This window comes from Engystomops pustulosus, unplaced genomic scaffold (assembly GCF_040894005.1).
Source record: "Engystomops pustulosus unplaced genomic scaffold, aEngPut4.maternal MAT_SCAFFOLD_769, whole genome shotgun sequence".
Lineage (NCBI taxonomy): Eukaryota > Metazoa > Chordata > Amphibia > Anura > Leptodactylidae > Engystomops > Engystomops pustulosus.
The window spans coordinates 2,558-20,375 of NW_027285648.1; the positions used below are offsets into that span (position 1 = coordinate 2,558).

The 17,818-nt window shown below is 42.4% G+C and overlaps 1 protein-coding gene across 1 annotated transcript; it reads right to left on the bottom strand.

Moving 5' to 3' along the window:
• Window positions 1-463: 463 nt before the first annotated feature.
• On the bottom strand, window positions 464-17,197 carry LOC140112426 (enoyl-[acyl-carrier-protein] reductase, mitochondrial-like; the record flags this gene model as incomplete). Its single annotated transcript, XM_072132491.1, has 3 exons — window positions 17,022-17,197; window positions 2,879-2,976; window positions 464-595 (listed from the first exon to the last, which is right to left on the bottom strand). Coding segments are annotated over exons 1-3 (406 nt in total), but the record flags the coding sequence as incomplete, so codon positions are not given.
• Between the last annotated feature and the right edge of the window lie 621 nt (window positions 17,198-17,818).

Consider the following 17,818-nt stretch of genomic DNA (forward strand, 5'->3'; position numbering starts at 1 on the left):
GAATGATGTCATTGAAATGAAATAACACAAACAGTGATGTCACACTATATTAACAGACTGATATAACACAGAAATAATGCATGAAGTAATGTCACAGTGCAGGTATAATGTAACCAGTGATGACACGATACAGTGATTCTAACACAATGATGTTCCAGTACTGGTATAATGTATATATAGTATATAGTGATGCTACAGTGCAGGGATAATTCACACAGTGACGTCACAGTACAGAGGAAATGCACACAATGGTTCTATAGATCAGGCATACACTTATGTCACAGAACACGGTCAATAACGGCACTGAGTACAGGAATAATGAATTCACTGGTGGCACAGTACAATGACAATCTACTCCGCACCACAGGAGTAACGTATACAGGACTGCTACATAGAACAGAAAGGGGGTATTCAGAAAATGCTATTTTTTTAATATTTATAATAAATCTACTAATCTACTTACCAAAACCACAATCAACTGGTATAACCCATTCTCCAGGTTTGATTCTGTGGACATCACAACCAACTTTTATCACCTCCCCAACACCTTCATTACCACCTATTGCTGGTAAATGTGGGAGAATCCCATAGTTTCCTGTGTAAAGATGGTTGAGGAAGTCAGCAATAAAGTAAATAGAGTAAAAGGGGTTGGCGACTCTTTTACATAAAGTGTACTTATTCTGCCTTATTAATAATCCCTAAATGTTCAATGAGTGATTCTTCCTGCTGCTAACTTTAAGGGGTATTCTCGTCTGGTTATTCACATTCAATTTCATTAATCTGCCATATATAATTACCGTATATACTCGAGTATAAGCCGACCCGAGTATAAGCCAAGACCCCTAATTTTACCATCAAAAACTAGGAAAACCTATTGACTTGAGTATAAGCCGAGGGTGGGAAATGCATTGGTCACAGACCCCCCCAGTATGTAGCCAGCCAGCCCCCTATAGTATACAGCCTGCCCCCAGTAGTATACAGCCTGCCCCCAGTAGTATACAGCTTGCCCCCAGTAGTATACAGCCTGCCCCCAGTAGTATACAGCCACCCCAGCCTGCCCCCAGTAGTATACAGCCTGCCCCTAGTAGTATACAGTCTGCCCCCAGTAGTATACAGCCTGCCCCCAGTAGTATACAGCTTGCCCCCAGTAGTTTACAGCTTGCCCACAGTAATATACAGCCTGCCCCCAGTAGTATACAGCAAGCCCTTAGTAGTATACAGCCACCCCAGCCTGCCCCCAATAGTATACAGTCTGCCCCCAGTAGTATACAGCCTGCCCCCAGTAGTATACAGCTTGCCCCCAGTAGTTTACAGCACTGCCCCCAGTAGTATACAGCCTGCCCCCAGTAGTATACAGCCTGCCCCCAGTAGTATACAGCTTGCCCCCAGTAGTTTACAGCTTGCCCACAGTAATATACAGCCTGCCCCCAGTAGTATACAGGCCAACCCAACATTAAAAAAAAATAATAAACTAATATACTCACCCTCCGTGCTGGGCGCCGCCATTGTTCTCCCCAGGACGGCAGGCACATAGTATGACGCTCCGCTGCTGATGTCATACTAGGCGCCGCCTGGGAGAAAAACATGGTGGCGCCCAGCAAGAAGTTAGAGAAGAAAGAAGACGAGCGCGGAAGCCAGAAGAGGACCCGCACGGACATCGGGAGAGCAGCGCTGCAAGTCGGGGCCACCGGAGGGTGAGTATATAAGTTTATTATTTTTTAAATATTTTTTAAGTATATATGTGTGTTATGACTTGTATATAAGGCAAGGGGAGGTTTTTCAGCACATTTTTTGTGCTGAAAAACTTGGCTTATACACGAGTATATGTGGTAGATGTTTTTTTAAAAATTTACCTGCGTTAAGATAATTTCTCAGAAATGTAGTGAAATGGTCCCTTAGAAACAAAACTGTGACCTTGGATACGGCCACCTCTGCTGTAGTGATTGCACAAAAAAGCAAAAGGTGTTTGTATATGGAATGTCCTGGAGTTACTGCAGGTCTCACAGCCACCGTGTGGTAATGAACGCTGAATCCAGGTGGTCAGGCAGGACTCAACAGCGCATGTCTGGCCACCACTGAAAAATGTGAGGTGGCCGTATCCAAGGAAGCCATCTCTTTTCTAAGGGACTACATGGCAACATTTATCTTCACACAGGAACATTTTTTTTTAAATAACATCCAATTGAAAAAATGTTTACATATGGCAAATGAATTCAATTAAATGTGAATGCTCACATAAGAATACCCCTTTAAGTGCAGTCTGCAGACTCTCAATGAGTATTTGTTTACATGTCTACGCTCTGATGGTTAAGAGGGGCCTGCAGCAGCAGAGTTCTGGCTAATCCTATTACCCCCAATTCTTGTGTCTGTTAGTGGGAATGGACTGAGAGAGAGAGACAGACAGACAGACAGACACAGTGGGAGTCGCCATGAGGATGGACTGGAGAAACAAGAAACAGGAAGTTGCATATATATGCAGAGGGCAGCTGTCGGGAGAACAGGCAAAGGCTAAAGCTCTCAAAGGAGAGAGAGGTACAGGTACATGTACATGCAGATAAATGTCTAATGGAACTGATTTATTGCAAAGTGGGCAGATTCTTTAACAAGCGGTTACAATATAACCTAGTAACATGGCACAACTACATCACGTATTATATATGTATTATATGGCCTAATGCAACAAAAGGACATCTATGTAACATTATATGAGAAGCTGGTGTTAGTGGGACTGCAGACTGCAGGACAAGCTGATAAAAAAATCATAGGTAAATCCCATAATTCCCAAAAACTACTTTACTGATGTATACACACTGGACTATTCAATATTTGTTGAATGATTAAGATACATTAATGACTAGGATCTCACTGAGCAACTCACCTTGTACCATGTTAATATCTGCAGGATTAACTGGAGCAGCCAACATCCTTACATGGACATCTTGATCTCCTAAGTGAGGAAGAGGGGCTTTCTCCAACCTGCAAATAAGATGAAGAATAGAATTTCTGGAACAGCTCTCATGCTGGGACAATTTTAACTGGCATTTTACTGTACATACAGTATTAGACGTGTATTAGTATTGCATGTATGTCACTGTATCCATAACGTATCCATATAAGATACAGTGGGCTGGCAAATTATGAATGGCTAACTATTGGCTGGGTGACAGAATGCACCTCCCAATGGTTCTGGTCTCCCTGGATACTGCATGTATATACACAATACGTTCCCATAAACTTCTTTGGGGCATACGAAATGGAAATACATGAGAAAATAGGACATGCTCTATATTTTATATGACTCACTTATGTTATGGTGGGCAATAGAAACTTGTAAATGGATGGCCGTATTGGCCATTGAAATGAAGGGGGTTGTATGCTACCCATATGTAAGGCTGTTTATATGGCCATTTTCATATGTTGGTGTGAATGCAGCCTTAGGATACTTTCACATTGCTGTGTACCCATTCGGGATCACCCCTCACCTCTCGATAGCAAAGCACAATGCTTTGGCCTCCATGGTGACGTTTATTGGGTATATAACCCCACAATGTCTGTGTCAAAGGGGCCTTACATAAAGACTACTGTAGTAGTTTCTCTTGTGAACATTAAACCAATGTATATCCTCTTAATATTTTACTCAACAGAATAATAATAGTATAATTGCTACTATGAATTGTATCTGAAAGATGATAACAAGTAAGAAAAATTTAGGAACAGAGAATATTTATAGCAGTAGGTCCTATGCAACAGCTTTACATTATATCAATTTATATTCATTTTGATGGAACAAGGATTCTAACGTCACCCATCAGTCACTAATGCCTGTGATATATGGTGAGATTACGTATAATTATTGGTAAGTCCAGGCCCTTCTCATTGGATCAGTGGGTTCTGATTTTTCTTATGTATCAGCGACTAGGCATTGGATCCTAGACAACAGATTGAGAATATTAAAGGGTTTATACCAAGTTAGGAATTTAACTCCTTTAAAATGGTAACAAGCTAATCGGTGAGGGTCCAACTGACCATGAGAACTGGACCTCCAGAAGTCTGGATAATGGGGTCCAGTTCTCAGTAATGCTCAGAAATTGCAGATAGCGCTAAGCTATCTCCAGCACTCCCGAGAGAGTGCTGTGCTTTGCAATTTCTGACACTCCAATACTACTAAATGGAGCCACAGAATTCATGCTTGACCTGAAACTCCAGACATTAGTGAGAACAGGACCCCTGTTTTCTGGGTTGCTGCAGGAAGGGGAGGGTTCTGTTCTTGTGATCATGGGGATCTTATCAGTCGGACCCTCACTGACCAGCATGTAATCCTGTGGATAGGTGATAAAGTGCTAACCTAGTGCAACCCTTTTAAGCGTGGTATTTGGACATTTTTGAGTGCTTTGTGTTATGCTTTCTCTTATTGTTGCCAATAGCACCTGTATTTATTGTGATATTTCTTGTATGATTTTCTGATTAGTAAACTGGGCATCTTTTATGTGATATTTCCTTGCAAATATAGAATGCTTCATCACTGTTTGATCTAAACGTTAGCTCAGTACATATACTGGAGGTGGGGTAAGACTGCAGGGCCAGTCTGGTCCGCCGGGGGGGGGCGGTGAATCCACCGGTGAACCCCCACTCCAGTCACTATGGCAGGTGCCCCCGATTGGATCCATGATGGGACCCTGCCAGTGGCTGCAATAGTACTTGATGCGGCCGCATCAAATACTATCAGTGACTGCAGCCGAAACAGTGAGTGCAACACCGCCGGGTGCTTTCTGCCATTTAGACGCCAGATGCCATCATGATGTCATTGCATGGCTGCATCGTGATGTCATTGTGCAACCGCGCTTCTCTCCCAGCAGCACCAGCAACAGGAGTCTGACACAGGATCATGTGAGGTAATTTATTTTTTGGCAAAAAGGGAGGGGCGGGGCCTTAATAAAATATGGAGGGGAGGGTGGGGGCCTTAATAAAATATGGAGGGAAGGGGGGGGGCGCTTTATAATATATGGAGTGGGGGGGGGGAGATAGCAGTGTGTATTGGGTGCGGGCCTTAATAAAATATGGAGGGAGGAGATGGCAGTGCATATTGGGTGGAGGTCTTAATAAAATATGGAAGGGGGTGGCAGTGTGTATGTGGTGGGATCATTAATAAAATATGGAGGGGTGAGATGGCAATATGTATGGGGCAGGGGCCTTCAGAAAATATGGAGGGCGGATGGCAATGTATATAGGGCGGGGGCCTTAATAAATAAAGGGGGATGGCAGTGTGCATGAAGGGCCTTAATAAAGTATGGAGGCGGGGAGGAATGGCAATGTCCACAGGGGGCCTTAATAAAATATAGGGGGTGCGCCTTTAAAAAATATGGAAGGGGGAATGGCAGCATGCACGGGGGGCCTTAATAAAATATTGACGGGGGTTGGAAGTGTGCATGGGGGGGCCCAAATAAAATATGGAGGGGGGAATGGCAATTTGAATGGGGGACTCAATAAAATATGGAGGGGGAGGGAATGGCAGCATGTATGAGGGGGGCCTTAATAAAATATGGAGGGGGTGGCGGTGTGTATGGGGGGCCTTAATAAAAATGGAGGCGGGAATGGCAGTGTGTATGGGGGGCCTTAATAAAATAGGGAGGGAGTTGGCAGTGTGTATCAGGGGCCTTAATTAAAATTGGGGGGGGGTGGAAGTGTGTATGGGGGGCCCTATTAAAATCTGGAGGGGGGGCAGTGTGTATGAGATTGTTTTATCCAGGTGACATTATACTGTGGTATTTTTAGAGGCGCAGTGAGGGGGATCTGCTTCCCAAAGCTGAACACATCTGCCAGAAAATTCTGCAACCAGATTTTACGATGACTCTGGACGTGGAGGAGGAGACATGTCACCTGTGAGGTACTAGATCTTACTTCTTCCTGTGTCCGATATCAGTATTGTAGTCACTGAGTAACCTTCTAGTGTGAGAAAGCTCTCAGCTTATGTACTGTTATATCTATAGGGTCAGAGAGCCAGGTGTGACTTGTCTATGCGAGGACCCCAGGGTGTGGGGTTATCAGTTCTTATAAAGGTTTTCAGCATTTCCTTATTGGACGGTTGGTGTGCAGTGTGAACACTTACATCCCTAACCACAGCCTAGCCAACAGCAAAAAGCCCAGGGGTAACTCTTCAGTGCGCTGTAGCCACTGTACATAAACCAAGAGCTGAGCACTAGCGGAGAGGGAGGGAGAAAGGGCTTAGTTTATCCTCTACTTCACTGCCCCCGCTAGTGATAAGAAATTCCCTCATCCCAGAATATTTCTATGTAGAAGCACTCCAATACATTTTGACTCACAATGTATTCATATTTGACGGAGAGTGGTACATACAAAAAGACGGTACTGCTATGGGCACACCAGTATCATATACATATGCCAACATCTTTTTAGCAGTGTTCGAGGACATATATATCTACAATGAGAGGAACCCATACATCAAATACATCCAGATGTACAGAAGATTCGTAGATGATGTCATAATAATATGGTCAGGCACAGCAGAAATGTTTTTGGAAATGGTAGACTATCTAAATAACATCAATAAGATGAATATGCGTTTTTACGAGCACTATAAGTAATAAAAACTAGAATTTTTAGATGTCCTGATTGAAATAAAAAATAAAGAGATTTGTACTACGGCCACCAATGAACTACTCCACTTTGAGAGCCACCACCCGAGACACGTAAAAACAGACATTCCATATGGCCAGTTTTTAAGAGCAAAGCGTATTAATATTACTGAAGAAGGTTTTGAGGAGCAGGCAAAAGATTTAAAAAGAAGACTCCTAAAAAGAGGTTACCCAGAGGAAACAATAGACCGTGCATACAAAAAAGTAAGATTCTCCTTCACATTTGACTACTCCCCTATGGTGGACACTATAAAAAAAATTATCTGCAATAACTGGCACATGATAAAGAGCGATAAGGACCTAGGCACAGTGGCGGACGAGGGTCCCCTCATTAGTTTCTGCAGGGGAAAGACCATAAGATCGGAGTTGGTTAGGACTTCATTCAGCAGCAGCAATAAAAACAACTGGTTAGAGAACAATGCCCCTCTGGGGAACTTCAATTGCGGACATTGCAGTTGCTGTTCTTACAATATGGGAGGCAGAGTGGTAAAAATAGCCGGTCATAAGATAAAGTTAAGGAACTTTATCAATTGTAAAACCAGCTACGTTGTATATATCCTCACATGTGAGTGCCAGAGGTTCTATATTGACAAAACTATCAGGAGTTTATACCTAAGGATTAAAGAACACATCAATTCAATTAAGTCAGGATTAGGTGTTCCCCGACTCATCCAACATGTAAAGGAGGTACATGGTGGCAATATAGAAACTCTTAAGTTTGCAGGGATAGAGTTTGTCCCAATTCCCAAAAGAGAAGGAGATAGATCTAGGATGCTGTTACAAGCAGAAAGTAGATGGATCCTGCATACCCGTGCCATGGGACCAACCGGCCTTAATGAAAAAATAGATTATGGCGTTTTTCTCAAAAAAGTCTAGATGCACCTTATATGGGAATAATTGATTTGTGGTAAGCTTAAATCACTCCTTACTAAGGGATAACTACTCCCCTCTGTAACCTAAGTGGTGTACAGTTTTTGGTACCATATATGGTCTTTACATTGTACGTTCATGTGATTTATACTTAGGAATGATTAACCTGTATTATTTTTATATTTTATGAACCCCATATGCAAGTCCCGGTATCATAAATAGGTTCCACGTAATAAGTACATTTTCTCTTATTATTGGCAGGATTCCCATCGTCTTGCAGGACTACATGCTACCTGTGTCGCGTTCTGTGTTAGCTCCCTATTCCCCGGATCCTCCAGGCGAACCAGCCCTGCCTGCGGTGTATTGACGCTGGACTGCGTTTCTGTGGTAACACATCACATGACGAGGTGGGAGTGGCTAATGGGGACCCGATCATGTGACCAACCACACGTGGGAGCTGAGGAGGGGGGCGGGACTGCAGCTTGACTGACAGGTTGAGCGGCGCCGCCTCCACACAGCCCCAATGGTGAGAGGAAAGGTAGCACTGGAGTAGGTGGAGCGACAGATGCGCCAGGTAAGCCATCCTGTTGGAGTTAGTATGGCCTTAGAGATTGATATGATAGGGTGAGCATTAGAGATGAGCGAGTATACTCGTCCGAGCTTGATGCTCGTTCGAGTATTAAGGTACTCGAGACGGCTCGTTGCTCGGACGAGTATTTCCCCTGCTCGAGATCGAGCATTTAATTAAAAAAACACAGTGAAGAACAATGAAGAATAGAATAAAAACAGTGAACACAGTGAACACAGGATCATTTAAGTGAAAAACACAGTGAAGAACACAGTGAAGAATAGATTACAGATGTTCGGCACATCTGCTTACTTGTCGGAAGATACGCGCGGAACGGTGCGAACAAAATAGTATGTGAAGAACAATATATATGTGTGAAGAACACGGTGAGCAGCACAGAGACATGGGGCAGCGGCAGCACGGAGACATCGAGGGGCACGGAGACATCGAGGGGCACGGAGACATCGAGGGGCACGGAGACATCGAGGGGCACGGAGACATCGAGGGGCACGGAGACATCGAGGGACACGGAGACATCGAGGGGCACGGAGACATCGAGGGGCACGGAGACATCGAGGGGCACGGAGACATCGAGGGACACGGAGACATCGAGGGGCACGGAGACATCGAGGGGCACGGAGACATCGAGGGGCACGGAGACATCGAGGGGCACGGGGAGACATCGAGGGGCACGGGGAGACATCGAGGGGCACGGGGAGACATCGAGGGGCACGGAGACATCGAGGGGCACGGAGACATCGAGGGGCACGGAGACATCGAGGGGCACGGAGACATCGAGGGGCACGGAGACATCGAGGGGCACGGAGACATCGAGGGGCACGGAGACATCGAGGGGCACGGGGAGACATCGAGGGGCACGGGGAGACATCGAGGGGCACGGGGAGACATCGAGGGGCACGGGGAGACATCGAGGGGCACGGAGACATCGAGGGGCACGGAGACATCGAGGGGCACGGAGACATCGAGGGGCACGGAGACATCGAGGGGCACGGAGACATCGAGGGGCACGGAGACATCGAGGGGCACGGGGAGACATCGAGGGGCACGGGGAGACATCGAGGGGCACGGGGAGACATCGAGGGGCACGGAGACATCGAGGGGCACGGAGACATCGAGGGGCACGGAGACATCGAGGGGCACGGAGACATCGAGGGGCACGGAGACATCGAGGGACACGGAGACATCGAGGGGCACGGAGACATCGAGGGGCACGGAGACATCGAGGGGCACGGAGACATCGAGGGGCACGGAGACATCGAGGGGCACGGAGACATCGAGGGGCACGGAGACATCGAGGGGCACGGAGACATCGAGGGACACGGAGACATCGAGGGGCACGGAGACATCGAGGGGCACGGGGAGACATCGAGGGGCACGGAGACATCGAGGGGCACGGAGACATCGAGGGGCACGGAGACATCGAGGGACACGGAGACATCGAGGGGCACGGAGACATCGAGGGGCACGGAGACATCGAGGGGCACGGGGAGACATCGAGGGGCACGGGGAGACATCGAGGGGCACGGAGACATCGAGGGGCACGGAGACATCGAGGGGCACGGAGACATCGAGGGGCACGGAGACATCGAGGGGCACGGGGAGACATCGAGGGGCACGGGGAGACATCGAGGGGCACGGAGACATCGAGGGGCACGGAGACATCGAGGGGCACGGAGACATCGAGGGGCACGGAGACATCGAGGGGCACGGAGACATCGGGGAGACTTCAGTGGAAGAAGAGCAGCGGATCCCGGGACAGCGTATCTCCCGACAAGTAAGCAGATGTGCAGAACATCTGCAATCTATTCTTCACTGTGTTTTTCACTTAAATGATCCTGTGGTCACTGTTTTTATTCTGTTCTTCACTGTTCTTCACTACTGTTAACTTGTCGGGAGATAATATACGCGCGGAACAGTGAAGAATAGATTGCAGATGTTTGCATACATCTGCTAACTTATCAGAAGACATTCTTTTTCAATTAATTAACACATTTTATTCACGAACCATGGTCCCTTTGAAAAATGCTCGAGTCTCCCATTGACTTCAATGGGGCTCGTTATTCGAGACGAGCACTCGAGCATCTGGAAAAGTTTGTCTCGAATAACGAGCACTCGAGCATTTTAGTGCTCGCTCATCTCTAGTGAGCATGCCTTATCAATCATTAGGGTGGACCTATGGGGTAGGTTGCAGCAACATGTGTCATGATACTTGGGGTGCATAAGAGGTTCGGCTTTTATAATCACTACACGTAGAGGCCTCTTACAGGCTTTCTGCTTGCACCTCCCTCCCATATAAGTACACTCTGTGATTATGTCTTTATGTAAATAAAGAAAGAACACTTGAAGATACTGAAGACTGGTGAGTGCCGTCCTTACCTTATCTCATATCATCCATTTCTATATAGTAGTAGGTGGGCCCCCAAAATCAATTTCACTGGTGGGCCCAAGGTACCCCAGTCCGACCCTGTAAGACTGCTGTAATTTTTTTATACATACTACAGTATGTATTTACTAGCTACTGTATTTTGAAAGTTACCTTTCTTTGGGTTTCTGCTGTGTGTTTTATTTATACATAATTTTTGGGAGAGTGTAGAAGAAATCAAGTTTCTTTTGATGGTTTTAACATTGACAAATTGAGTATTGGACTTACACTTAGTCCTAGGACTTACACTAGAATTTCACTGGGTTTATAGACAGCTTTGTGCACAAAAATATGGTGCCCGAAGGAAATACGAATGTGGTGTTATTACATTAAAGTTATACTCTATACTGTATGAAATTATGATTACTTTTGGTCACAATATATTATTCCATTTGGAGTCCAGACTCAATGCAAGGGAAATTAGAATAAAGAGTAAAATCTGATTGTTTCCTACATTATTACCAGTGCATCCAATCTGATAAGAAGCTTTTGCTTTTAGCACGCCACTGAATTTAGAGCTGAATGTAGCCTGCTTAGTTTTACTAGCAGTTTAGGCAATTTGTATGTGGATTAAAGCTATTTAACATTGCATCCGATAGCACACCACAGCGTGGTAAATAAAGCCACAGAAAGCCATAGCCACAAATCAAGTGGAAGTTTGCTGCAACAGTTTTTTATATTTAAGTAGTTAACTGTAATGTTACACTTACATTTACTGTACATCTCATTGATTATCTGAAAAGAACAGCAGTTAAAGTAATCCTTTAAGTAGATGGTAATTTTTTTTGTAAAGCTCTTTTGCATTGAGGGCTTTTTCCTTCAGCTTGGAACTGCAGGAAGATTCTTTGAGTCTTGTCTGGTGTGCAGGAGCTATGGCTCAGGTGACCACAAAAAGGGCTCTGAGTGGAGGCTGCTGCTGGTCATATACTGAGTGGAGGCCGCTGTTGGTCATATACTGAATGGAGGCCACTGGTGGTCGTTTACTGACTGGAGACTGCTACTGGTCATATACTGAGTGGAGGCCGCTTCTGGTCGTTTACTGAGTGGAGGCCGCTGCTGGGCGTTTACTGAGTGAAGGCTGCTGCTGGTCGTTTTACTGAGTGGAGGCCGTTACTGGTCATTTTACTAAATGGAGTCATATGTCAGTGTAGTATATATGTGTATTTTCAAGCGTAATGTGCAGGACGGGGGTGGCAGCGTGATTTTAGGTATATGGGGCCCCGACCCAAAGTTTGCATCATGGCCCACAGGTGTCTTGTTACGCCATTGTGTATCTGTATTATCATGCTTGATTTTGATGTCAGATTTTCTTTAACCAAAAAAAAAGAAGAAGTTCTACTGTACTATATTTCTGTTTTTACTTCTACAACAACATATCTGTTATAGGTAGGTTGGAACATAAAAGTACTGTGAAACAATATATTTGTGGTTGTATCCTATAAAAATGTTGCAACATTTCATTATTAAACTGTTTAATATTTAAAAACTAAAGCAAAAACGGCACTCACCCTAAAAATTAGCTAATGTATATGATAAAATTGCAAGTTATTGGTCAAATGAAGGGGAACTTTTCTGTGACTAATTTGACTATAAGGAATAATAAAATAAAAAAGGGAATTATTAAATAGCTTTATTCTTTGGTAATTAATGTCAACTTCTATAATCAGGAGAATGTGTGAAATAATTGCATTTCTACAAACTAAGCCGCACTGATGTTTAGTATCATTCACTTTAATTATTTGTTTTCAAGCTTTAGTGATATAAAATCAAATCAATTCTAATTACATAGGTAATGGGAAAAGGGCAGCTAATTCCAGAACACCAGCTCTATGAAGGAGACATGTCTAATTACTGCAGAAGAGCAACAAAACTTATCATCATTAGGAAATGCTTTGCAAAAAAACCTGAGGTCTCCTATAATTAAAGACCAGTTGTAAAGGAACTAATGCAGAGACTGAATAGTAGAGTATAGTTGAATCTGAAAGTCCATGTTCGATAGGTCTGAAACTGCATTTGCATACCCATGAAGACAATGGGGCTAATTTACTAAGGGTCCGCGGAGCACATTTCCGTCGGGTTTCCGTTTTGTGCCGAACTGCGCCCGATTTTGGCGCATTGGCGCCGGTTTGCACACGACAGAAATCAGGGGCGTGGCCGTCGGACAACCCGACGAATTTGGACAACGTGCAAGATTTAACATTTAGAATTGGTCTCAAGACATGCACTTACAAGCATCGGGAAGAAGAAGGTGAACTCCGGTGGACCTTGGCGGGGAAGCGACAGATGCAGGAACTCGGGCGCACGATCTTCATGAATCGCGCCGGACTTTATCCTCGTCGGACGTCCGAATCGGGGATCGCGACAGGACCAGGTAAGTAAATTTGCCCCATTCTGTTGTTTAGCCTCTTGCCTCTTTCACCTTCCTGACTAAGCCCTACTTTTAGAATCTGACATGTGTAATAACTCTGTAATGATTTAACGTTTCAAGGTGATTTTGAGATTGTATTTTCATTACACATTGTACTTCAAGTTAGTTGAAATTTGGCTAAAATGGCGAAAAATTCTACATTTTTTGCGTGAAAGAGGTTAAGACCCACAATCAAGGTTCTCTCCAGTAGTGGGTGTGAGAGTAGGTTGTCAGCTGTAATATACAGCTGACAACCTACAGTTCTAGCACCGGCTCTGCTTCTGAGCCAGTTCCAGAAGCTTGATGTAACAGTACGACATAGTCACCTCCTGCTATGCCATATTATTATGTCACATGTCAGGAGGGCGTTAATCTATCCATCCATCCAAAAATCATCTTGACAATAGATATTTATCTTTTTTGTGTCTACATTTTAAACAAACCTATTCCATGGTAGACTACAGACAAGCACTGTGATCCTGCAGTCTATTTTTTTTCTTTCTGAATAACTAGGTTCAACAGCAAACTAGAGAATTAATGAGCCTGAAACCAAAATAATTTAAATCTTCTTTCATATAACAACAGAAAATGTCCTTTATCATAGGAACAGCAAAACTAAATTTACTGGAAATGATTTATTTCTCTGGTTAAGGACCACATGCTGTAAATTTATGGTGGGTGGTCCAGTTCCCAAAAGCCTGAACCATAATATATTTATGGCACAAAATGATTCCTAAGGAGGACAGTAAAGCATATACCTGAAGAATAAATCAGACAGTCACTAAGCCTCTATGTTTGTATTGTATACTTTTATACAACTACATATACCAGGCAGTCCCCGGGTTACGTACAAGATAGTTTCTGTATGTTTGTTCTTAAATTGATTAAGATTAGGATTAACAATAAATCTTAATTACAGACATAATTGATAACTGTTATAGCTGTTTATTGTAGCCCAAGGCTAAAGTATAGTAAATAACCAACATTCAACGGTCCGTTTGTAACTTTCATCGTGTTCTTAAGTTGGGGACCTGTACAGCATCAAAAACTATTAACACCAGGTCCATTAACCCCTTAAGGATGCAGGGTTTTTTCGCTCATTTGTCGCTCTCCACCTTCAATGCTGTGAGAGGGCTTATTTTTTACTTTCCAGTGATGTTATTTATTATAAAATGCCGTGTACTTGGAAGCAGGAAAAAAATTCCAAATGTGGAAAAATTTAATGTGCGTCACGTTCTTGTTGGCTTAGTTTTTATGACTTTCACTCTGTGCTCCAAATAACACCTCTACTTTATTCTTTGGTTCATTTTAAAAAATGAAACGAATGTGTACGAAAAAGGAAAAAAAATTCTTCTGACGCTAATAATGTTTTCATACTTTGGTCTACGGAGCTGTGTTATATGTAATTTTTTTGTGAAATAAGCCGACGTTTTCATTGCTACCATTTGAGGACTGTGCGGCATTTTGATCACTTTTCATTACATTTTATATGTCATGCCTTTTTCTGTTTCGGAGGTCACTGCCGTCAATAACTGTTTTTATATTTTGATAGAACGGGCATTTTGGGACCTAATGTGTTTGTGATTTTTACTGTTTATTGTGTTTTATATCAGTTCTAGGGAAAGGGGGGTGATTTGAATTTTTAATATTTTATACATATTTAAACTTTTTTTTCACTATTTCTTAGACCCTCTAGGGTACATTAACCCTAGATAGTCAGATTGTTCCTCCAATATACTGCAATACTACTGTATTGCAGTATATGGAGTTTTTGCATATGATTCCTTACAATGAGCCACAGGCTCATTGTAACGAATCTCCTGAAACCATGCAGCCTCGGGTCTGACGAACACTCGAATCTTTCATTGGCTTCAGGACGCTCTGTAGCCTCCATGGACATTGAAGAGTGAGTTTGCCCTGGCTTACTCAGTCTGGCAGCTTACGCTAAGTCTGGTTGTGGTTGCACTGTTTGCTGGACAAGTAAATGACAATTGATCATTATTAAATTTAGTGGTAATGAAGTAAATTATTAAATTAAAAAATTACAACCAGGGATAGTAAATGAACACTGGTACAAACTATGAAGTAAAAGGGGTATTCTCGTCTGGGCATTCACATTAAATTTCATTAATCTTCCATATATAAACATTTCTTCAATTAGCTGTTATTAAAAAAATGTTCCTGTGTGAAGATAATTTCTCATAAATCTAGTCATATGATCCCTCAGAAACAAGACTGTGTCCTTGGATACGACCACCTCTGCTGGAGTGATTGCACAAAGAAACAAAAGGTTTTTGTATATGAAATGTCCGGGAGTTACTGCAGGTCCCGCAACCGTCATGTGGTAACGATTGCTGAAGCCACATAGTCAGGCAGGACTAAATAGCGCGTGTCTGGCCACTGCTACCTAAATGTGAGGTGGTCGTATCCGAGGAAGCTATCTCATTTCTACAGGACAGAATGACTACATGTATGAGAAATTATCTTCACACAGGAACTTTTTTTTAATAACATCCAATTGGAGAAATGTTTACATATGGCAAATGAATTAAATTAAGTGTGAATGCCCAGATGGGAATACCCCTATAATAATAATAATATTAATAATAATAATATTTTAAAAGCTTCTGAGGGATTGATGAAGAAGTAAGAAAAAATGCATTTTTACAGTGGAACGGCTAAAGAAATATTCTAGTTTTAAAACTTGTTTAAGACATCAAAATTTTGTAATGTCATTCTTGTACAGACTGAAGCATTAATGTATTATCTAAGAAGCAGTATAAGCTTTTCGCCATGTCTGATGAATTGAAAAGAGACATCTCATTGGCATCACATAATAGTTGAAAAGCTTCAATCAATGAGAGATCCAGCATGATCCAAAGCACATAATCCATTAGTCATATTCAGTTTTGGGCTGGGGTCACTGGATAATATTTTTCGACAGCTCTATTTTATCCATTTTATGCTAGACCTATGCAGCATATTTTTAATTTTGGCCACAAGGCCCCTAGAAGATGCTGTCCTGGGCTAGTCAGATAGACATAGCAGTAGCCTAGCCCTACATTAACCCCAATGGCTTAATGAAATGTGGTGGTATTAGGGAAGGTTTGTGATCTGTATTAAAAATCCACACAGAAATGTATAGCACATAGGGGAAATCTCCTAATTGCAAAAATTGTTCTTTTGTTCTACTATTTGGTTGTTTATTGTTAGTAACTCAAATGTTTGAAAAACATAATAAATACTCATTTGTATATAGATAAGATACACCCCATCAACCCTCCCATTCTCCCCTCCCTCCCCAGAACCAACTCACCCCACCACTCCCAATACCCAGTCCCAACCCATACCCCCACTTTTTCCCTCCATTGAAGGAAACTTCTGGAGCAAAATGCTCTCTTTTGTTAACTGAATGATTGTTGATATTTGAATGCTCATTGGTGTACTTATATTTACAATGTAAAATATAAAATCAATAAACAAAGTTTAAAAAAAAAAAGATAATGTAAGGGAATAGGTGATCTCTGATTTCACAATTGTCTTGAGTTATACATGAATTATAGCCCAGTTGCTTTTAAAAACATTCAAGAAATCTTGTCAACAGTTTCTTTGTATGAGATTACTGCTTAGTTTCTGGCATATTGCTTACACTTCTTAGAGCATGGAATACTGGAATATTTCAGCTCTGTATGAATATAGCTCTGGACTATAATACAGACATACTAGACAATGTATTATGTGCATTTAAAGAAGTTTGAAAAAGTACAGACGTATTCGGAAGTTTGTATAAAAATGTTGAAAATGATTAAGGAATGAAAAATGATAAATGATGAAGGTTTTCTTTTACTGGAAGACAGCAGCAATTATCAGAATAGCGAGAACTTAACATCAGCTTAATCAGTGGAATTAATGGTGATTTGTCTATCGCATGAAGAGGCTGCTGATTAATACAAGTAATGTACTGTGCTAAAGAATGTCTGCTGGATTGTGAAGAGAGTTCTGCCCAATCCTTAACACGTTAGAAGAGCATTCATATGTGACATCTTTTCCTAGCGCCAGGCACATGATTGATTCACTTACTGTAACACTTCCTTCCAAGGACCATGTCTTCTGTAGACAAGACTTTCACTAGATGATTGGTAGAAGTTCCCTGAAGATCTTCTGCTGGAAATTTGTCCTTTACAGAATGTCCCATTTTGTGTTGACTTGAAAAAACAAAATCTTTTCAATAGTCTGAATACAGCAGCCTTCTCCATATGTGGCTAACAATGATAAGCAACAAAGATTTTAGGTTCCTGTTTCGGTGCACAAGCTTGACAATGTGTCTATGGGTATTTCTACAATAAATCTACATGGTTACTCAATAATAGCCTGTGTATTTCCTAGACATTTTTGCAATCAGAATACCAGTAAATGTCAAGCCTATATTTCCTGAAAATATGAGATCCACTAAATGTGAGCAATATAATACTGCATTTTACAGACAAGAACTATGATGCTATGTATTTTATAACATTGTGATCTGTTGGTTTATGGTAGTGTCATGGATATATTTTGGCTAACCAGATTAATACTCTTTACAGTTTTGAGAACATTCCTAATTCTAAAATGACATGGACTGGAAAAGCGGATTTCCTTTCAGTGTTATCTGGTGAGCATGCTATATTCTTGAGACAACTGAATGAAAGTTTTTGATTTCCATTGCTTGGTTTCATTCCCAGTATAATTAGCTGCAGTTAGAATGAAATAAAATTCAGATGGAGAAGTAGGATTATTCAGAATCATCATGGTCAAACAGTCTGCTAGCAAACTGTTAGCTTGTTGTATGGGCATCAACAATATACAAAAAAATATTAGGGTCATGTAGATCTTGTGGA